At 44.4% G+C, this 17,933-nt stretch overlaps 1 protein-coding gene across 1 annotated transcript in view; it reads right to left on the bottom strand.

The window, feature by feature from the left end:
• Positions 1–15,955, bottom strand: part of SLC30A2 (solute carrier family 30 member 2) — a 28,597-nt gene extending 12,642 nt beyond the window's left edge. Inside the window, exons 1-4 of the mRNA XM_070950041.1 lie at positions 15,894–15,955; positions 11,117–11,331; positions 8,943–9,089; positions 4,591–4,744 (exon numbers count right to left, since the gene is read on the bottom strand). Of these exons, the coding sequence (XP_070806142.1) occupies positions 4,591–4,744; positions 8,943–9,089; positions 11,117–11,331; positions 15,894–15,955 (578 nt within the window). The remainder of the gene's footprint in view (positions 1–4,590; positions 4,745–8,942; positions 9,090–11,116; positions 11,332–15,893) is intronic.
• Between the last annotated feature and the right edge of the window lie 1,978 nt (positions 15,956–17,933).

Raw genomic sequence — 17,933 nt, 5'->3', positions numbered from 1 at the left:
TGTCTGCCTGGCTGCGCGTGGCCCTCCCGAACTCCTTTTTCACTGGCAGAGGGTTTCAGGAGGTCGACACAGCCGAAAATGGAGCTCGCACGGCCCTCCCAAGCTCCATTTTCGCTGGCAGAGGCACAGCGGGCTGGTCCTTCACCATTTCTAGGGTAGCCCCGCGGGCCAAATCTAAGCACTCCTGCGGACCTTGAGTTTGACACCCCTGGTATAGGGTTTCCTGCTTGAGCAAGGGCTTGGATTAGAACAGGTGTCCCCAACCCCCGGTCCATGGACCAGCACCAGGCTGCAGCATGCAGGCAGCACGCCAAACCACGCCCCCTCCGGTCTGCGGAAAAACCTTTCTCCACAGAACCGTTCCCTGGTGCCCAAACGGTTGGGGACTGCTGGACTAGAAGATCTCCAAGGTCCCGTTCAACTCTGTTATTCTGTTAAATCAATCAATCAATCAATAGCACGGGTCCTTTGTGAGGGTTAGGGACAGGGGTGGGATTCAGCTGGTTCTGACCGGTTCGGGCATACCGGTAGCTCCAATGATCAGCTGAGAGCGAACTGGTTCACTCCGATGATCAGATGGGCCCGCCCCTCTGCCCACCCGTGCTATAACCTACCTATATTTCTTTTGTTTTAAGCCCACCTGATAGGTGCAGCAGAGCGGATTGCCACGCCTCAGCTGTTTTACTCACTCTGGATTCAGTAGCAGGTAACTTTCGATTGTAATGTGCATGCGCGGAAGTGAGAGTTTGGCGTGCATGCGAGCAAAGCGAGGGCTCAGCGAATTGGTTGTTACAAACGGTGAATCCCACCAATGGTTAGGGAGAAATTACAGGTAGTCCTTATAGGTAGAACATTTGCTTAGCAGCCAATCAAAGTTGCGACAGTGATGAAAAAGGTGACTTGCAACCAGTCCTCGCACGTACAGCTGTCTCAGGGTTCCCATGGTCACATAATTACAATCCAGGCACTTAGCAACTGGCTAGTATGTGTGATGGTTGCAGCGTCCCAGGGTCCTGTGATCGCCATTTGTCACCTTCCCAGCCAGCGAAGTCAACGGGGAAATCAGAGTTGCTTTCTTCCTGGGTGATTTGCTTAAGGACAGCGGCAAAAAAAATACTAAAAGTGGTCACCATCACATGACTCACTTTAACGAGTACTTTCACTTAGCAACAGATGTTCCAACTCTTAGCAATTCTATGGATCACATCTTCCATCTTGCACTGTTCGTTTTGAGTTTTTCTATGCTCTGCCTGGTGTAAGCTTTGATGGTATCCAGCAACCATGTTCTTTGATGGCTTGGTTTTCTTTTACCACTAACTTCCTCCAAACATAATTGCTTTCTCCAGTGAATTGCCTGCATCATCATCTTCATTTAACGACCCCATAAGCCAGTGGTGAAATCTGAACTGCTTTGCTACCGGTTTGCTGGCTGCGCATGCAGAGTTCGCACCAAATGCACACTACATGTGCATTCGCAGTACACACCAAAAGGAGGCTTGGGAAGGTAAATAGAACAGCGGGGGGGGGGAATGAGCTGTGGTGCACGATCTCGGGAATCTTTTAAAAAACTTTTTAAAAGCATTTTTAACTACTGGTTCCGGAGAACCGGTAGTAAAAAAAATGCTTGAAAAGTTTTTTTAAAAAAAGTTCCGATGATTGTGCGTCGCTCAGCCGATTGTTGGAACTTTTTTTTTACATTTGTTTACTACCGGTTCGGCAAACCGGTAGCATTTTTTTTTACTACCGGTTCGGCGAACTGGTAGCATTTTTTTACTACTGGTTTGAGCGAACCATCCCAAACCAGGAGCATTTCACCCTTGCCATAATCCCTTGCGGGATGGAGTCTGGGTAACTGACAGTGTTTTAATGGCCGGATGCCCTTCCTGACGCCAATGCGGAGTTTTGTTTAGCAGATATATTCGCATTGTGCCCAGAGAGAGAAATATCTGTCTCTACCTAGAATCGAACTCACAGCCTCCTTGATTGTGAGGTGACAGCTCCACCTCTAGGCCACCGCACCACTGCATGACATGGCCAACATAAGGGAGACACAGTTTTGTGATTTTGCCTTCTAGTGACATGTCTAGTGTTATGCGCTTCAGTCCTTGCTTGTTAGTCACCTGTCCAAGGAAGTCAAGAACTACCTGTACAAAATATTTTAGCTGTACCATTCTGTCCAGGGGCAAAGGGTTTCCTGTTCACAAAAGACCAGCACCAGATTAGGACCCTACTGTAGAATGGAGGGGTGGGTGGGAAACAAAGGACTTTAATTCTTTGCCAGTTACTATAATTCAGATTCTGTGCCACAAAATATATTGCGGCTCATTTCAGTGGAGAGTTTGGCTGGGGATGGGCACAATACAATGGCAGAAATTCAGATCTAGGTTGGTACCACAAAGAGGTGGATTTGATCCAAGTTCTTTAATGTGCCTTTTTTCCTTGCTTCTTGCCCCTTTGTGGGGGAGTGCGCAGATAGGCAGCTTGTCTTTGTCTTCGAGAAAATGCAGACTTCTAAACAAAGCACTGGGTTACAGCCAGCGGTGAAATGCTCCCGGTTCGGACCGGATCACCAGATCCGGTAGCAATGGAGACGGGTGATTTGGAGAACCGGTAGCAAAAATCCCTTCCCCCCCTCCCCATTGCCCAGCTGAGCCGCGCAATCATCAGAGGCTTTTTTTTTTAATTTTTAAAAGCATTTTTTCTACAACCTCTTTGGCCGAAAAAATGCTTTTAAGTAAAAAAAAAAAAAAAAAGCCTCTGATGATCGCGCGGCTCAGCTGGGATCATCAGAGGCTTTTAAAAGCATTTTTTCTACCGAAGAGGTAGAAACCTCTTTGGCCGAAGAGGTTATAGAAAAAATGTTTTTAAAAGGAAAAAAAGCCTCTGCCGATCAGGCAAGTCAGCTGGGATTGTCAGAGGCTTTAAAAAAAAAAAGCTTCTGCCACTCAGGCAAGTCAGCTGGGATCGTCAGAGGCTTTTAAAAGCATTTTTTTACAACCTCTTCAGCAAGCAACGCCCACAGAACCGGTAGTAACAAATTTTACATTTCACCACTGGTTACAGCCACCTATTCCGTTATTATTATTTTTTTTGCATGCACGAAAGCACTCTTGTAGATAAAAGCAGTGTTAGGAGGTGAAGCTTTGCTTCGCACATCTAGTAACCTTCCAGCTTTTTTTTTTTCTAAATAAAAGAGTTTTAAAAACATCAGGAGAAACAGGGAGTTTGGCAGACACTAAGGTTGGTCTCCAGAAGTGCACTAAAGGTGCCTGCTACAGAGTGTCTGGCAAATGCTTTTACTCCCACCTAATTATTTTAGCTGCATGGAATCAAGAGCCTTTCAAATGCCAAGCAAATCAAAGAGAACCCCTATTTGGCCCATCCACAAAGAAGTTTCCATGAACAGGTAGTCCTCAATTTACAACAATCCATTTAGCGACCATTCAAAGTTGCACGGGCATGGAAAAAAAATGAGTTATGACTGTTTCTCACACCTATGACCGCTGCAGCCTCCCCATGGTCACGTGATCAAAATTCGGATGCTTGGCCAACCGACTCATTTTTATGACCTGGGGTCATGTGATCAGCTTTGGCGCCCTTCTGACAAGCAAAGTCAAATCGGGGAGCCAGATTCACTTGTTACTAACTTAACTGAATGTCTATGGAGATTCTCCAACCATCCAGGTCATGGGTGTCCCAAAGGTGTTTTTTCGAGAAGCAACTGGACTTTCTGGTTTTTCTGTGAAGGCGTTTCACTTCTCAGAGGAACGCGGTGGCCCAGGGGCTAAGATGCTGAGCTTGTCGATCGAAAGGTCAGCAGTTCAGCAGTTCGAATCCCTAGTGCTGTGTAATGGGGTGAGCTCCCGTTACTTGTCCCAGCTTCTGCCAACCTCGCAGTTCGAAAGCACGTAAGAAATGCAAGTAGAAAAATAGGGACCACCTTTGGTAGGAAGGTAATAGCGTTCTGTGCGCCTTTGGCGTTGAATCATGTCGGCCACATGACCACGGAGACGTCTTCGGACAGCGCTGGCTCTTCGGCTTTGAAACGGAGATGAGCATCGCCCCCTAGAGTCGGGAACGACTAGCAATATGTGCGAGGGGAACCTTTACCTTTTTCACTTCTCATCCAAGAAGCTTCTTCAGCTCTGACTGGATGACCCTGATGACACAGATAAACCTCCAGGTGGCCTTAATGACTCGCTAAAAAAATGCAAATGACCAGCTGTCTGCAAAGAGTATAAATCCGTCCATTCCATACCATCCAGAGCTAAAGAAGCTTCTTGAATGAGAAGTGAAACGTTTTCAAAGAAAAACCAGGAAGTCCAGCTGCCTCTTGAAAAAAATCATCTTTGGGATAACTTAACTGAAGTGATTCATTTAACAACTGGGGCAAGAAAGGTCGTAAAATGAGGCAAAAAACTCATTAAACAAACGTCTCGCTTAGCAACAGAAATGTCGGGCTCAATTGTAGTTGTAAGTTGAGGACTACCTGTATTGTCAGGATCAAGGCCCATCAGCTGGTAAAACCTTGAGTTTTTCTTAAGGATTTTAGGACGTTGTTCAAAAATTACCCTCAACGTTCATACTTACACGATGTTTACAGCCACAGCACAGCCGGAAGTGATAAGCATGGCATCTCCTTCTATCTCGTAGTCACCAGAAATCAGTCTCTGGACCGCCAGGTAAACTAGCACACCAGTTACCACCCAGATTGAGAGAACGGACAGCAGGGCTCCCAAAATCTCTGCAGCAAAAGTCAGAAAACTTTGGTTAGAATAGAATAGAATAGAGTAGAGTAGAGTAGAGTAGAGTAGAGTAGAGTAGAGTAGAGTAGAGTAGAGTAGAGTAGAGTAGAGTAGAGTAGAGTAGAATAGAATAGAATAGAATAGAACAGAACAGAACAGAACAGAACAGAACAGAACAGAACAGAACAGAACAGAACAGAACAGAATTCTTTATTGGCCAAGTGTGATTGGACACACAAGGAATTTGTCTTTGGTTCATATGCTCTGTGTATATAAAGAAAAAATAAAATACACTCATCAAGAATCATAAGATACAACACTTAGTGATAGTCATAGAATACTAATAAGCAATAAAATCATATTAGGAGACAATAAAAACAATATAAGTTGTAAAGATATAGCCATAAGTGGGAAGAGATAGGTACTAGTAAGGATGAGAAGATGAAGAGTAGTAATACAGTCTTAGTAGTGAATTTGACAGTCTTGAGGGAATTTTTTGTTTAGCAAAGTGATGGCGTTCGGGAAAAAACTGTTCTTCTGTCTAGTTGTTCTGGTGTGCAGTGCTCTATAGCATTCAGGGTAGGAGTTGAAACAGTTGATGACCAGGATGTGAGCGGTCTGTAAATATTTTCACACCCCTCTTTTTGACTCGTGCAGTATACAGGCCCTCAATGGAAGGCAGGTTAGTTGCAATTGTTTTTTCTGCAGTTCTAATTGTCCTCTGAAGTCTGTGTCTGTCTTGTTGGGTTGCAGAGCCAAACCAGACAGTTATAGAGGTGCAGATGACAGACTCAATAATTCCTCTGTAGAACTGAGTCAGCAGCTCTTTGGGCAGAAAGTTTGAGCTTCCTGAGTTGGCGCACAAACTCATTCTTTGTTGTGCTTTTTTGATGACGTTTTTGATGTTAGGTGTCCATTTTAAGTCTTGCGATATGATAGAACCTAGAAACCTGAAGGACTCTACTGTTGATACTGTGTTGTCTTGTATTGTAAGAGGTGGTAGTATGGGAGGGTTTCTCCTAAAATCTACCACCATTTCTACAGTTTGAGTGTATTTAGTTCAAGATTGTTCTGGTTGCACCACAAGGCTAGTTGTTCAACCTCCCGTCTGTATACAGATTCATCATTGTCTCGAATGAGACCAATCACTGTTGTGTCATCTGCAAACTTCAGTATGGATACACATACAGTACAGTATTCAGTACAGATACACGGATGTGACATAGGCATTAAAGGTTGGAAAACTCCCAAGTTTGCACTGGCTGACTCACTCACCCAAGGTATAATCAATAAAGAGCACTTCTGCCAAATACTCATGAACTAAATGTTCTTTCAACAAATCAGCTCATTCTGCCATTAAATGAAAGAGCAATTGATTTATTTCAGCCCAGATATATTTGAGCAGATGGCTTCCATTGTGATCTTGGTTGAGTTTAGCTTTTATGCAGTTAACTGTGGTATGATGACCAAACCACAATTAATTCAGTTTTCACATGAAGCCAAAGCTTAACAAAGGATATCAATAAAATTCTGGGAGTCGAAGTACACACGTCATAAAGTTGTCAAGATTGGGAACTCCTGCACTAAGTATTTGCATGGTATGTATGTTATGTATTTATGATTAAATTATACAGGATCAAACTCAGGGAGCTGGCTGGATCCCTGAGGACAGATCAGCTAAAGGAAGTTCCTGAGCAAGAGTAAGACAAAGAACTAAACCAGGGGTCTGCAACCTTAAACACTCAAAGAGCCATTTGCACCTGTTTCCCACAGAAAAGAAAACACCGGGAGCCACAAAACCCTTCCCATGCCTGACTATTTCTTGAGCAGTCACAAAACTAGCATATGTAGTTGAATTAAATGTTCCGTTTTCTTCTGAAACTTTTCTTTTCTTGGATTTATCCATGGTTGGCCTACTGGCGGTTGAAAAGCTCAATAAATCGTGTGCCACTGGGTGTCGCACATTGGCGGCTGTGATGTATATTTTAAGTGACAGGGAGCCGCAGCAGAAGGGTGAAAGAGCCACATGCAGCTCCAGAGCCGCAGGTTGCTGACCCCTGAACTAAACTAAAATCATTGCTACGGCCACTAAGGACCAATGACCCATTTTTTGTTGCAGTTCAGCCACTAAGTACCATATTTTTCGGAGTATAAGACACACTTTTCCCCCCTCTAAAAGAGGCTGAAAATTTGGGTACGTCTTATACTCTGAATGTAGCCCTGGCCCACCTGCCAGCCCCCACTCTTTGGCCTCTTCCTCTTCCTGGCTGCAGAGATTGCCACAGACAATGGTTTGTGTTTTTGGGCACTGCGCCTCGCGTTTTCAGCCTCCAAATGCTCCGTTTGAGAGCCCTTCAAGGCTGCAGGGATCGCCAAAGCACATTGCCGCCGATCGCCGCCTCCATGCATTGCGTTTTCCACCTCTGTGCATCATGTTTTCGGGCAGTGATCGGTGGTGATGTGCTTTGGCGATCCCTGCAGCCTTCAACGGCTCTCAAACGGAGCATTTGGAGGCCGTAAAATGTGAGGCGCGGAGCCCAAAATGGCAACCCAGAACACCTGCTGCCTTGTTTTACCGCTTCAGCACTTCACCTGCTTTACTCACTGGAGCTCCCTCTGACAATCAGCTGTGCTTTTGAAGCTACTTATAAGCCCCAATGAGGTGCGCACGTGCAAAGCAAAGGTGTACGCGTACGCTCACAACCAACTAATGTGCTGAAGCTGACCAGGCTAAGGACGCTAGCCAGATGAATACCTGGTAGGCAGGGGCAGAATTTTCTTCCTCGCTAGTTTCCTCCCCCAAAACTAGGATGTGTCTTATACTTCGGTGCTTCTTATACTCTGAAAAATACGGTAACTGCAAATTGTGTGTGTGTATGTGATTAAAATATAGGCAAAAACATAAGGAACTGGCTGGATCATTGGGGACAGATCAGCTAGAGAAAGCTCCAGGCAAGAGGAACTGAAGACAAAGAATTAAAGACAATGGCAAGAGGAAGTCAAATAACTTAAAGAAAGTCACTGTCTGTACCGAGAAGTCAACAGAAAACATGTCATTGAAGACTGGCAATATGCCACCCCAGCCGTGAGAAAAAGTACAGGTTTTGTTCACACAACACATTAACCCTGGCTATGTCTGCACAGAACTTTTAACCAGCCAACCCTCCTAAGTTCATCAACCCGATTGAATCTACAAGGTAACTAAGTGAGCGTAAAGGTTAGCCTGCAGGACAAAGTCAGATGCTGGAACATGTAACTAATCCAATTAAGTGTGCCTCATGAATGAACAACGTAGGTTGGAAGCCACAATCGGGAAACAGAGAAAACCTCTTCACAAACCTCCGCTGCTTTCCATTAAGAAAGAAGCCAAGTTTGTCCAGTTGGGCTCTGCAGGTAGGAGTTGGTGTAAAATTTCCTCAAAATGGGGAAAGGAGGGCTTGGATTATAAAAGCAGGTAATGCTCGATTTACAACCATTCGTTTAGTTACAACGGCACTGAAAAAAAAGAGATTTACGACCTTTTATCACACTAACAACTGTAGCGATATCCCCATGGTCATTGATCATAACTGGCAATTGGCATGTATTTATGGTACCGTGTTTCCCCGAAAATAAGACCCTGTCTTATATTTTTTTTTAACCCTGAAATAAGCGCTTGGCCTTATTTTCGAGGTGGTCTTATTATTTGGGGGTGCATGGAGCAAGGCGGGGCTCTTCTTGCCGTCTTACCTGATTTCTAGCTCTGTCTCCCTAATCTTAACCCGAGGAAAGGCAGGGACCGGCTGCAAATGCGGTTAAATATTTTCGAGGAGGGCTTATTTTCAGGGAGGGCTTATTTTAGCACGTGCTCAAAAGCCTGATTGGGCTTATTATCCGGGGAGGTCCTATTTTCGGAGAAACAGAATAGTTGCACTGTCTCAAAATCATGCCATCACATTTCTAACCTTCCCAACTGGCTTCTGGCAAGCAAAGTCAAAGGGGAAAGCCAGATTCATTTAATGACCGCTTGATTCACTTAATAACTGCAGAGGTTCATTTAACAACTGCGGCAAGAAAGGCCGTAGAATGGGGCAAAACAAACCTCACTTAACTGTCTTAACAATGGAAATTTTGGGCTCAATTCTACAAAATCCTTAAGCAGGTGTGCTGTGTATCCACAGAATGCGCCATTAATGCCTTTTTAATGGTCCGGATTACCTGCTCTGTGCCATCCAAAATTCATCGTTTTAGTAGGCTGCCGAGATGCCATCCAGAGAGAGAAAAGGCTGATCATCATGCTAGCAAAATCTGTCAATAGGTGGGCCGCATCGGTCATAATGGCCAGGCTGTGTGCAAAGTACCCTCCTGAAGAGAATAAAAGAGAGTGAATTATCTATCTATCTATCTATCTATCTATCTATCTATCTATCTATCTATCTATCATCTTTCAAGCATATATAAGATAACAGGTAAAAGTATAAACATTTAACGCATGAAATGAATACGAATAAAAGGGGAAATTAGGCAGGGACGGTAGGCACATGGGTGCGCTTATGCACGCCCCTTACGGACCTCTTAGGAATGGGGTGAGGTCAACAGTAGACAGTCTAAGGTTAAAGTTTTGGGGGTTTGGGGAAGAAACCACAGAGTCAGGTAGTGCATTCCAGGCATTGACCACTCTGTTGCTGAAGTCATATTTTCTGCAATCAAGTTTGGAGTGGTTTACCTTGAGTTTGTATCTATTGTGTGCTCGTGTATTGTTGTGGTTGAAGCTGAAAAAGTTATTGACAGGTAGGATATTGTAGCAGATAATTTTATGTACTATGCTTAGGTCAGACCGAAGGTGGCATAGTTCTAAGCCCAAAATTTCAAGTCTGGTGGCATAAGGTATTTTATTGTAGTTATAGTTATAGTATAGTTCAGTGGTGAAATCCAATTTTTTTTACTACCGGTTCTGTGGGCGTGGCTTGGTGGGCATGGCTTGGCTTGGTGGGTGTGGCTTGGTGACGTGGTAGGGGAAGGGAATGGGGAAAATCCCCATTTCCTCCACACTCCTGGGGGAAGGATATTGCAAAATCTCCATTAACACCCCACTCTGGAGCCAGCCAGAGGTGGAATTACCGGTTCTCCGAACTACTCAAAATTTCCGCTACCGGTTCTCCAGAACCTGTCAGAACCTGCTGGAGTTCACCGCTGGTATAGTTAGTATAACTAGTATACTAACTCTAGTTTGTAGTACTAACTAGTTATGGGCTGTGCCCAGATTCTTCTTCTTGGTTAAGAGTCTCTACCTAGCTTTCTCCCTGCCATTCTAGATTTCAACATGTCTGGAGCATTTCAAGACAGCAGCATGCTTGCTCAATGCATTTGTAGCAGACATGATCTCAGGAATGTCTGTTAGACCCACTAAGTCAGATGTAGGGAATGATGGCCCCTTTATGACTTGTGGACTTCAACTCCCAGAATTCTTGAGCCAGTCATTCTGAGAGTTTAAGTCCACAGGTCGTAAAAGGGCCATCATTCCCAGTGGTGAAATCCAAATTTTTTTACTACCGGTTCTGTGGGCGTGGCTTGGTGGACGTGGTGTGGCTTGGTGGGTGTGGCAGAAGGATACTGCAAAATCCCCATTCCCTCCACACTCCTGAGGGAAGGATACTGCAAAATCTCCATTCCCACCCCACTCTGGGGCCAACCAGAGGTGGTATTTGCCGGTTCTCCGAACTACTCAAAATTTCCGCTACCCGGTTCTCCAGAACCTGTCAGAACCTGCTGGATTTCACCCCTGATCATTCCCTACCTCTGCAGTAGATGAACCAGGCCAGAAATTCAGTTCCACAGGAAGGCTAAAATGACCTTTTATTGAGATTGGGTGTAATAGCAATAGCATTTAGGCTTATATACTGCCCCATAGTGCTTTACAGCACTCTCTGGCCAGTTTACAATGTAGAATCATTATTTGCATATTGCCCCAACCATTTGAGTCCTCATTTTACCGACCTCGGAAGGGTGGAAGGCTGAGTCAACCTTGAGCCGGTCAGGATCGAACTTCAGGCGGCAGGCAGAGTTTACCTGCAATACTTCGCTTAACCCCTGCACCATCAGGGCTAATATCAGAATCTTGCAAATTTAATTGTGCTGCCAAATCCTCCCCTTCTGATTTTCCAGTGAATTAAAGAGGCGTCAGTCGATTCAAGAGCATCGTCTGATTTCCCAGGATTGGCAAACATTACAGCCTCTTTTCTTTAGGTTCTTGCAGATCTTCACCAAGGTCATCTCCACCAACAATTTGTACTCCTTTGCCCTAAATGCCACTGGATCACTCCAACCACCAGCTCACCTCCAACAGCAGCCTCCAAGGGCCTCGCAGAGCCTTCAAAATGTTAGCTGCCTACCTGCAATTTCCCCCGTCATGAAGATCAAGCAGATGGCGGAAGCAAGATAAAGCTTCCGACGAGCTCGTTTTTGCTCAGCGTTGTTGCCATTGCTGGCTGCCCAGCTGGAGTGACAGTGCAGGTTTCCTATGAGGTCCAGCTCGAGAGAAGAGAGGCCAGGTACGAAGCCAACCACTGAACCATGGAAGTCCTTTTCTGAGACTCCTAAATAGGACCTGCATTGGAAAGAACACAGTTTTAGAAAGAGAGTCTCTCCACTCCCAAAGCATTAATGTATATGCCCCGCTGGGCTTGTCAACCAGAAGGTTGACCGTTCGAGACCCAAACGTCGTATGATGGAGTGAGCTCCTGTTACTTGCTCCAGCTGCTGCCTACCTAGCAATTCAAAAGCATGCAAATGCAAGTAGATAAATAGGTACCACTTCGGTGGGAAGGTAACAGAATTCTGTGCACCTCAGCATAAAAATCACACTGTCACATGACCGCAGAAGCGTCTTCAGACAATGCTGGCTCTCTCGCAGGGGTGAAATCCAGCAGGTTCTAACATGTTCTGGAGAACCGGTAGCAGAAATTTTGAGCAGTTCGGAGAACCGGCAAATACCACCTTTGGGTGGTCCCAGAATGGGGTGGGAATGGAGATTTTGCAATATCCTTCCCCTGCCATGCCCACCAAGCCACATCTACAGAACCGGTAGGGAAAAATTTTGGATTTCACCCTGCTCTCTTGGCTAAGAAACAGAGATGAGCAGCAGCCACTAAACTCGGACACAACTGGACAGGGGGAACCTTTACCTTTACATACTTACAGGCAGGGTAGATAAAAATCAATGATTTTTTTAAAAAAAATCAAATAAATCAGATTTTTTTTTATTTAAATCGGATTTTTTTGATTTTTATTGAATTTATTTTAATAAAAAACTTTTGGGGTAAAAATCTATTGTAAGATAGTTTTCTATTTAAGATACATAAATAATTTAGTTTATTCAGCATGAAATGAAGCTTAGTTATGTAGCATGAGGCTGTATATTCTGCAACATTGGTACTATCGGTGAGTGAACAGTGGGTCAAAGGAGTAGCAGAGATGACAGTTGCTCTTTAAAAATTATGATTTAAATCGAGTTGATTTAAATCAAGCCTTTTTACTAGTGATTTAAATCATGATTTAAATTGTGATTTAAATCAACTTGATTTAAATCAAATCCACCCTGCTTACAGGTTTCGCCTATTAGTCTCCCTTACTCAATTGTACATGCATTAAGTGTCCTATTGGAAGGCCCAAGCCACGGGACAAGACAGTGAGTTGCAACTGAATCCAATCCTTTATTTGCTGACACCCAATACTGTAAACGGAATCTTGCCAAACTAAAGCTATCACTGTCTAAGTTAAATATACCCTGAGAGATTCAAGGATTTGGTTATTCTGAACCTCTTCCCCCTTCTCCTTTCCAGCTTGCAAATCCACCGTTGCCTGATCCGGGTCTCTATCTTGGAAAGTTCTGAACTGCACAATCCTCCCCCTTTGCTGCTGGTGCACTCTCCATCACACCTACTGAACATCTCTGGTTAAGGATTCTGGAATTAAAGTACAGCACATCTGCAGAGCTCAAAGTTCAGAAGCCTACTGCTCAGGGTTAACATTGCAAGCCGCTGTTTGATGATAGTTTAGGGTTCACACCAGGAGTGAAATGCTCCCGGATTGGACTGGATTGCCTGGTCCGGTAGCGATCTCAGCCGGTGGTTCGGCGATCCGGTAGCAATGGGGGAGCAAAGCTCTGCCCATCCACCCAGGTGACATTACTTCCTGGTTTTAACCAGGAAGTAATGTGTTTTTACCTTCTGCGCACATGTAGGTTTTGCACATGCGCAGGTCTGCGTGCACTTCCGAACCGGGAAGGAAGGTAAGTAGATTTCACCCCTGGTTCACACCAATGGCATAACAACTTGAAGCATTGTGTGAACGCAATGGATGTGTTCACCAAACATCAAATCATATTATGATTTTCTGGAAAAAAATTACTTATGATCTATCTATTTATTACAGTCTTAGACCAGAGACCAGAACAAATAAAAAATGCTCAGTAAATATACAATTAAAAGTTCTAGTATAAAATAATAAATAACAACTAAAATCTATAATAAAATCCAGTCTGTCCATTATACGTGGTCTAACTATACTTGTAGGTTTTTCCCTGATCCCACTCTCAGGGATGGGAGAATAGAATAGATGTGCAGAAATGGACAAACTAACAAAGGAGATACAAGAAAAAGAGGAAACAGAATATTACTTAGTATGGGTGAATAAGATAGGATAGGATAGGATAGGATAGGATAGGATAGGGTAGGGTAGGGTAGGGTAGGGTAGGGTAGGGTAGGGTAGGGTAGGGTAGGGTAGGGTAGGGTAGAGTAGAGTAGAGTAGAGTAGAGTAGAGTAGAGTAGAGTAGAGTAGAGTAGAGTAGAATAGAATAGAATAGAATAGAATAGAATAGAATAGAATAGAATAGAATAGAATAGAATTATTTATTGGCCAAGTGTGATTGGACACACAAGGAATTTGTCTTTGGTGTATATGCTCTCAGTGCACATAAGAATAAAATACATTCATCAAGAATAAAAATATACAACACATAGTGCTAGTCAAGGTTACTAATAAGCTATCAAATTGTACTAGGAAGCAAATAAAAACAATATAAATTGAAAGATACAAGCAACATGGTTATAGTAATAAGTGGGAAGAAATAGATACTGCTAAGAGAGAGAAGAAGAATAGTAAGACAGCCTTACTAAATAGTTTGAGTGTTGTGGGAATTAGTTGTTTAGCAGAGTGATGGCATGGGGGAAAAACTGTTCTTGTGCTTAGTTGTTTTGATGTGCAGTGCTTTTGAGGGTAGGAGTTGAAACAATTTATGCCCAGGATGTGAGGGGTGTGTAAATATTTTCACAGCCCTCTTTTTGACTCGTGCAGGATACAGGTCCTCAATGGAAGGCAGGTGGGTAGCCATTGTTTTTTCTGCATATTACAATTGAGAATCCACCCCTTTGCATTAATCCTTTGAGGAAAACCAGAGATTCGCCCCTCACCCCCCCCCAAATGTAAACTTCTTTCCGAACGAACTTAAAGGACCTCAAAGTTGTTTGCGAGAGATAATGGTTTTCTCAAGGCACACCTGAGGGAGGCTCGCAGGAATCTGGCGCCATCTTTCCCCCCACCTTCTTTTTGGGAATATAGGACTTGCGGTTGCCTTGCTCTTAGCAGATACAAAGCAAGCAGACATTCAACAGGTGAAGAAGCCCTCCCAAATAGCTGCTTCGTATTAAAGAACGCACACCCGTTCCTGAACAACGGGGGTGGCAATAAGAAAAAGCAGCCCTTTTATTTTTTATTTTTTGCCAACATTATTTTTTTTTTTAAAGTAGCGGACGGGCGAGATATTTGAACGCCTTTATGAGAACATAAAGTTGAAATGGAACAACTCCAAACCGGGGGGGGGGGGGGGGGAGGGGGGGCTGCTTATTCCAATCTCTGCAACTTTAAAAAGAAATCAGCTTTGGCAAAATAATAATAATAATAATAATAATAATAATAATAATAATAATAATAATAATAATAATAATAATAATAATAATAATAAAATAAAATAAAGGGGGTGCTTTCTCTGATTGAGAATCCTTTTGATTCATTGGGTTGGCGGCATGGGGAGGCGGGGGAAGAGGGCCCTTCCGAAGACAGCCAAGATCGCGATTCCTCCGGGCATTTCCCCATCCACCTGAGGAGCCGAGCCTTCCTTCGGATCAATTTGGGAGATTTACTTCCGAGGAAGCCTGGGTTTTAGGAGGCCGCTTTAACTGTGGCTGGGGTGCCATGCGCGGGAGGCTCGGCCACGCGATCCAGCCACGGGAGCGGAGGAGGGTGGCTGGACGGAAACCCGGGCAGAGGCGATTGGCATCGTCATCGGGGGCGGGGGGAGAAGTTGGAAAGAAAGAAAGAAAGAAAGAAAGAAAGAAAGAAAGAAAGAAAGAAAGAAAGAAAGAAAGAAAGAAAGAAAGAAAGAAAGAAGGGAGGGGAGGGAGAGAAAGAGAGAAAGAGAGAAAGAGAGAAAGGGAAGATGGAAAGGAAAGGAAAGAAAGAAAGAAGGAAAGATGGGAAGGAAAGGAAAGGAAGGGAAGGGAGAGGGCAGGAGAGGAGAGAGAAAGAAAGGGAAGGGAAGAAAAGATGGAAAGGAAAGGGGAAAGGAAAGGAGGAAAGAAAGAAAGAAGGAAAGGAAAGAAAAGGGAAGGGAGAGGGCAAGTGAGGTGAGAGAAAGAAAGAAGGGAAGAAAAGATGGAAAGGAAAGGAAAGAAAGAAGGAAAGATGGGAAGGAAAGAAGGGAAGGGAGAGGGCAGGAGAGGAGAGAGAAAGAAAGGGAAGGGAAGAAAAGATGGAAAGGAAAGGAAAGGAGAAAGGAAAGGAAAGGAGGAAAGAAAGATGGAAAGAAAAGAAAAGAAGGAAAGGGAGAGGGCAAGAGAGGTGAGAGAAAGAAAGGGAAAGGAAAGGAAAGGAAAGGAGGAAAGAAAGAAGGAAAGGAAAGAAAAGAAGGAAAGGGAGAGGGCAGGAGAGGTGAGAGAAAGAAAGGGAAGGGAAGAAAAGATGGAAAGGAAAGGAGAAAGGAGAAAGGAAAGGAAAAGAAGGGAAGGGCGAAGAGAGGAGAGAGAAAGAAAGAAAGGGAAGGAAAGACGGAAAGGAGAAAGAAAAGAAAGGAAGGAAGGGGAAGGGAGAAAGGAACCCTTCCCGGGACCCACCTGCTTTCCGCCCCGTTGAGCAGGTGGCTTTTTTCCACCCCGCCGCGCTTGCCATCCATCATCCTTCGCCAACAGGTGCGCCCTTCCCCGAGCCGCGGCTCTTCTTCGCCCCTCTTCGCCCGGCTCGCCTTCCTTCTTTCCTTCCTCCCTCCCGAAAGGAGCTGGTCGCCCGCCTGCTCCGCCGCCTCTTATCTCGGCTGGGCGAGCAACCAGCCCGGGTGAAAAACGTCGCGGATTCGTGCGCAAAAGGCCCGCAGGGGGGGGGGGGGAGAGAAGAGGAAAGCGGGCGCTGCGCTCCGCCCGAAAAGTTTGCCCCGAAGTTTTGGAGGGCACGCTGCCTCGGCCCCAAGGCCCAGAAGGAGACCCCGCCTCAAATCCCCCCTAGACCAGGAGTCTCCAACCTTGGCAACTTTAAGCCTGGAGGACTTCAACTCCCAGAATTCCCCAGCCAGCTTTGCTGGCAGGGGTCTGCAACCTTGGCAACTTTAAGCCTGGAGGACTTCAACTCCCAGAATTCCCCAGCCAGCTTTGCTGGCTGGGGAATTCTGGGAGTTGAAGTCTTCCAGGCTTAAAGTTGCCAAGGTTGCAGACCCCTGAAGACCGGGAAAAGCTTTGGTTCTTCTGGACGCCGCTTTGAGGGGCCCCTCGAGGTCAGCCGCTCGGTCTCGGGGGGGGGGCGGATAGTAGACGGAGCTGGCGCGGCTAGCTGCACCGACGTAGGATGGGGGTGGTAGACCAGGGAGCTGGGCAATGCCAGCCCAGGTGCCCGGGCCATGAGGATCTGCGTTTATAAGGGAAGCCAGTAAACCATGGTTTAAGTAAACCGAGTTTGGGGTAACGTTAGAAGTGGCTTACGGGGTGGGAAAGGGGGGGGGGCGACCTTCCAGTAAATCCTGGCGGCGCAATTTCTGCTCGCTTTGGAGCCTCCTAAAAAACGACCCCGGAGTTCCCCCCCCCCAAATGGGCTCTTAAAAAATGAAGTTTTTTTCCGAAAAACTCCGCCGAGGCCACCCACGCGATGGGCTCCGAATATATCCTTTGCACACGCGCCTGCTTTACAAAAAAATAAATAAATAAATAAAATAAAAAAAAATAAAGTTGCGCAAATACAACCCCTTTGCTTCCCGCCCTTAACCGATTTCCCCCCTGTCCTGCTAAGTCATCGTGTGATCTGTTGTTTGCTTCACGTCTCGGGTCTTTTGCAATCCGATCATTGGTGGTTTGTGTGATGTGGTTCGCTGGCCCCATCCTAATACAGGAGTCCAATCCAGCCACATGCCTGGTTGGTTCCTGAAACGATGGCAGGTCAAAAACCCTAGATTAGTAGAATGGAATGGAATGGAATAGGAATAGGAATAGGAATAAATTAGAATGGAATGGAATAGGAATAGAATAGAATTAATAGAATGGAATGGAATGGAATGGAATAAAATAGGAATAAATGGAATGGAATGGAATGGAATGGAATGGAATAGGATTAGGAATAGGAATAGGAATAAATTAGAATAGGATAGGATAGGATAGGATAGGATAGGATAGGATAGGATAGGATAGGATAGGATAGGATAGGATAGGAATAAATGGAATGGAATGGAAAAGGAATAGGAATAGGAATAAATGGAATAGAATAGAAGAATAGAATAGAATAGAATAGAATAGAATAGAATAGAATAGAATAGAATAGAATAGAATAGGAATAAATGGAATGGAATGGGAATAGGAATAGGAATAGGAATAAATAGAATGGAATGGAATAGGAAAAGGAATAGGAATAGGAATAAAAATAAATAGAATGGAATGGAATGGAAAAGGAATAGGAATAGGAATAGGAATAAATAGAATAGGAATAGGAATAAATGGAATAGAATAGAATAGGAATAGAAATGAATAGAATAGAATAGAATAGAATAGAATAGAATAGAATAGAATAGAATAGAATAGAATAGGAATAAATGGAATGGAATGGGAATAGGAATAGGAATAAGAATAAATGGAATGGAATGGAATAGGAAAAGGAATAGGAATAAAAATAAATAGAAT

This window comes from Pituophis catenifer, unplaced genomic scaffold (genome assembly GCF_029215685.1).
Source record: "Pituophis catenifer annectens isolate HBS135680 unplaced genomic scaffold, rPitCat1.0.hap2 SCAF_9, whole genome shotgun sequence".
NCBI classification, from domain to species: domain Eukaryota; kingdom Metazoa; phylum Chordata; class Lepidosauria; order Squamata; family Colubridae; genus Pituophis; species Pituophis catenifer.
Note: the sequence above shows the minus strand (reverse complement) of the source record. Positions and strands in the feature narration are given on the sequence as shown.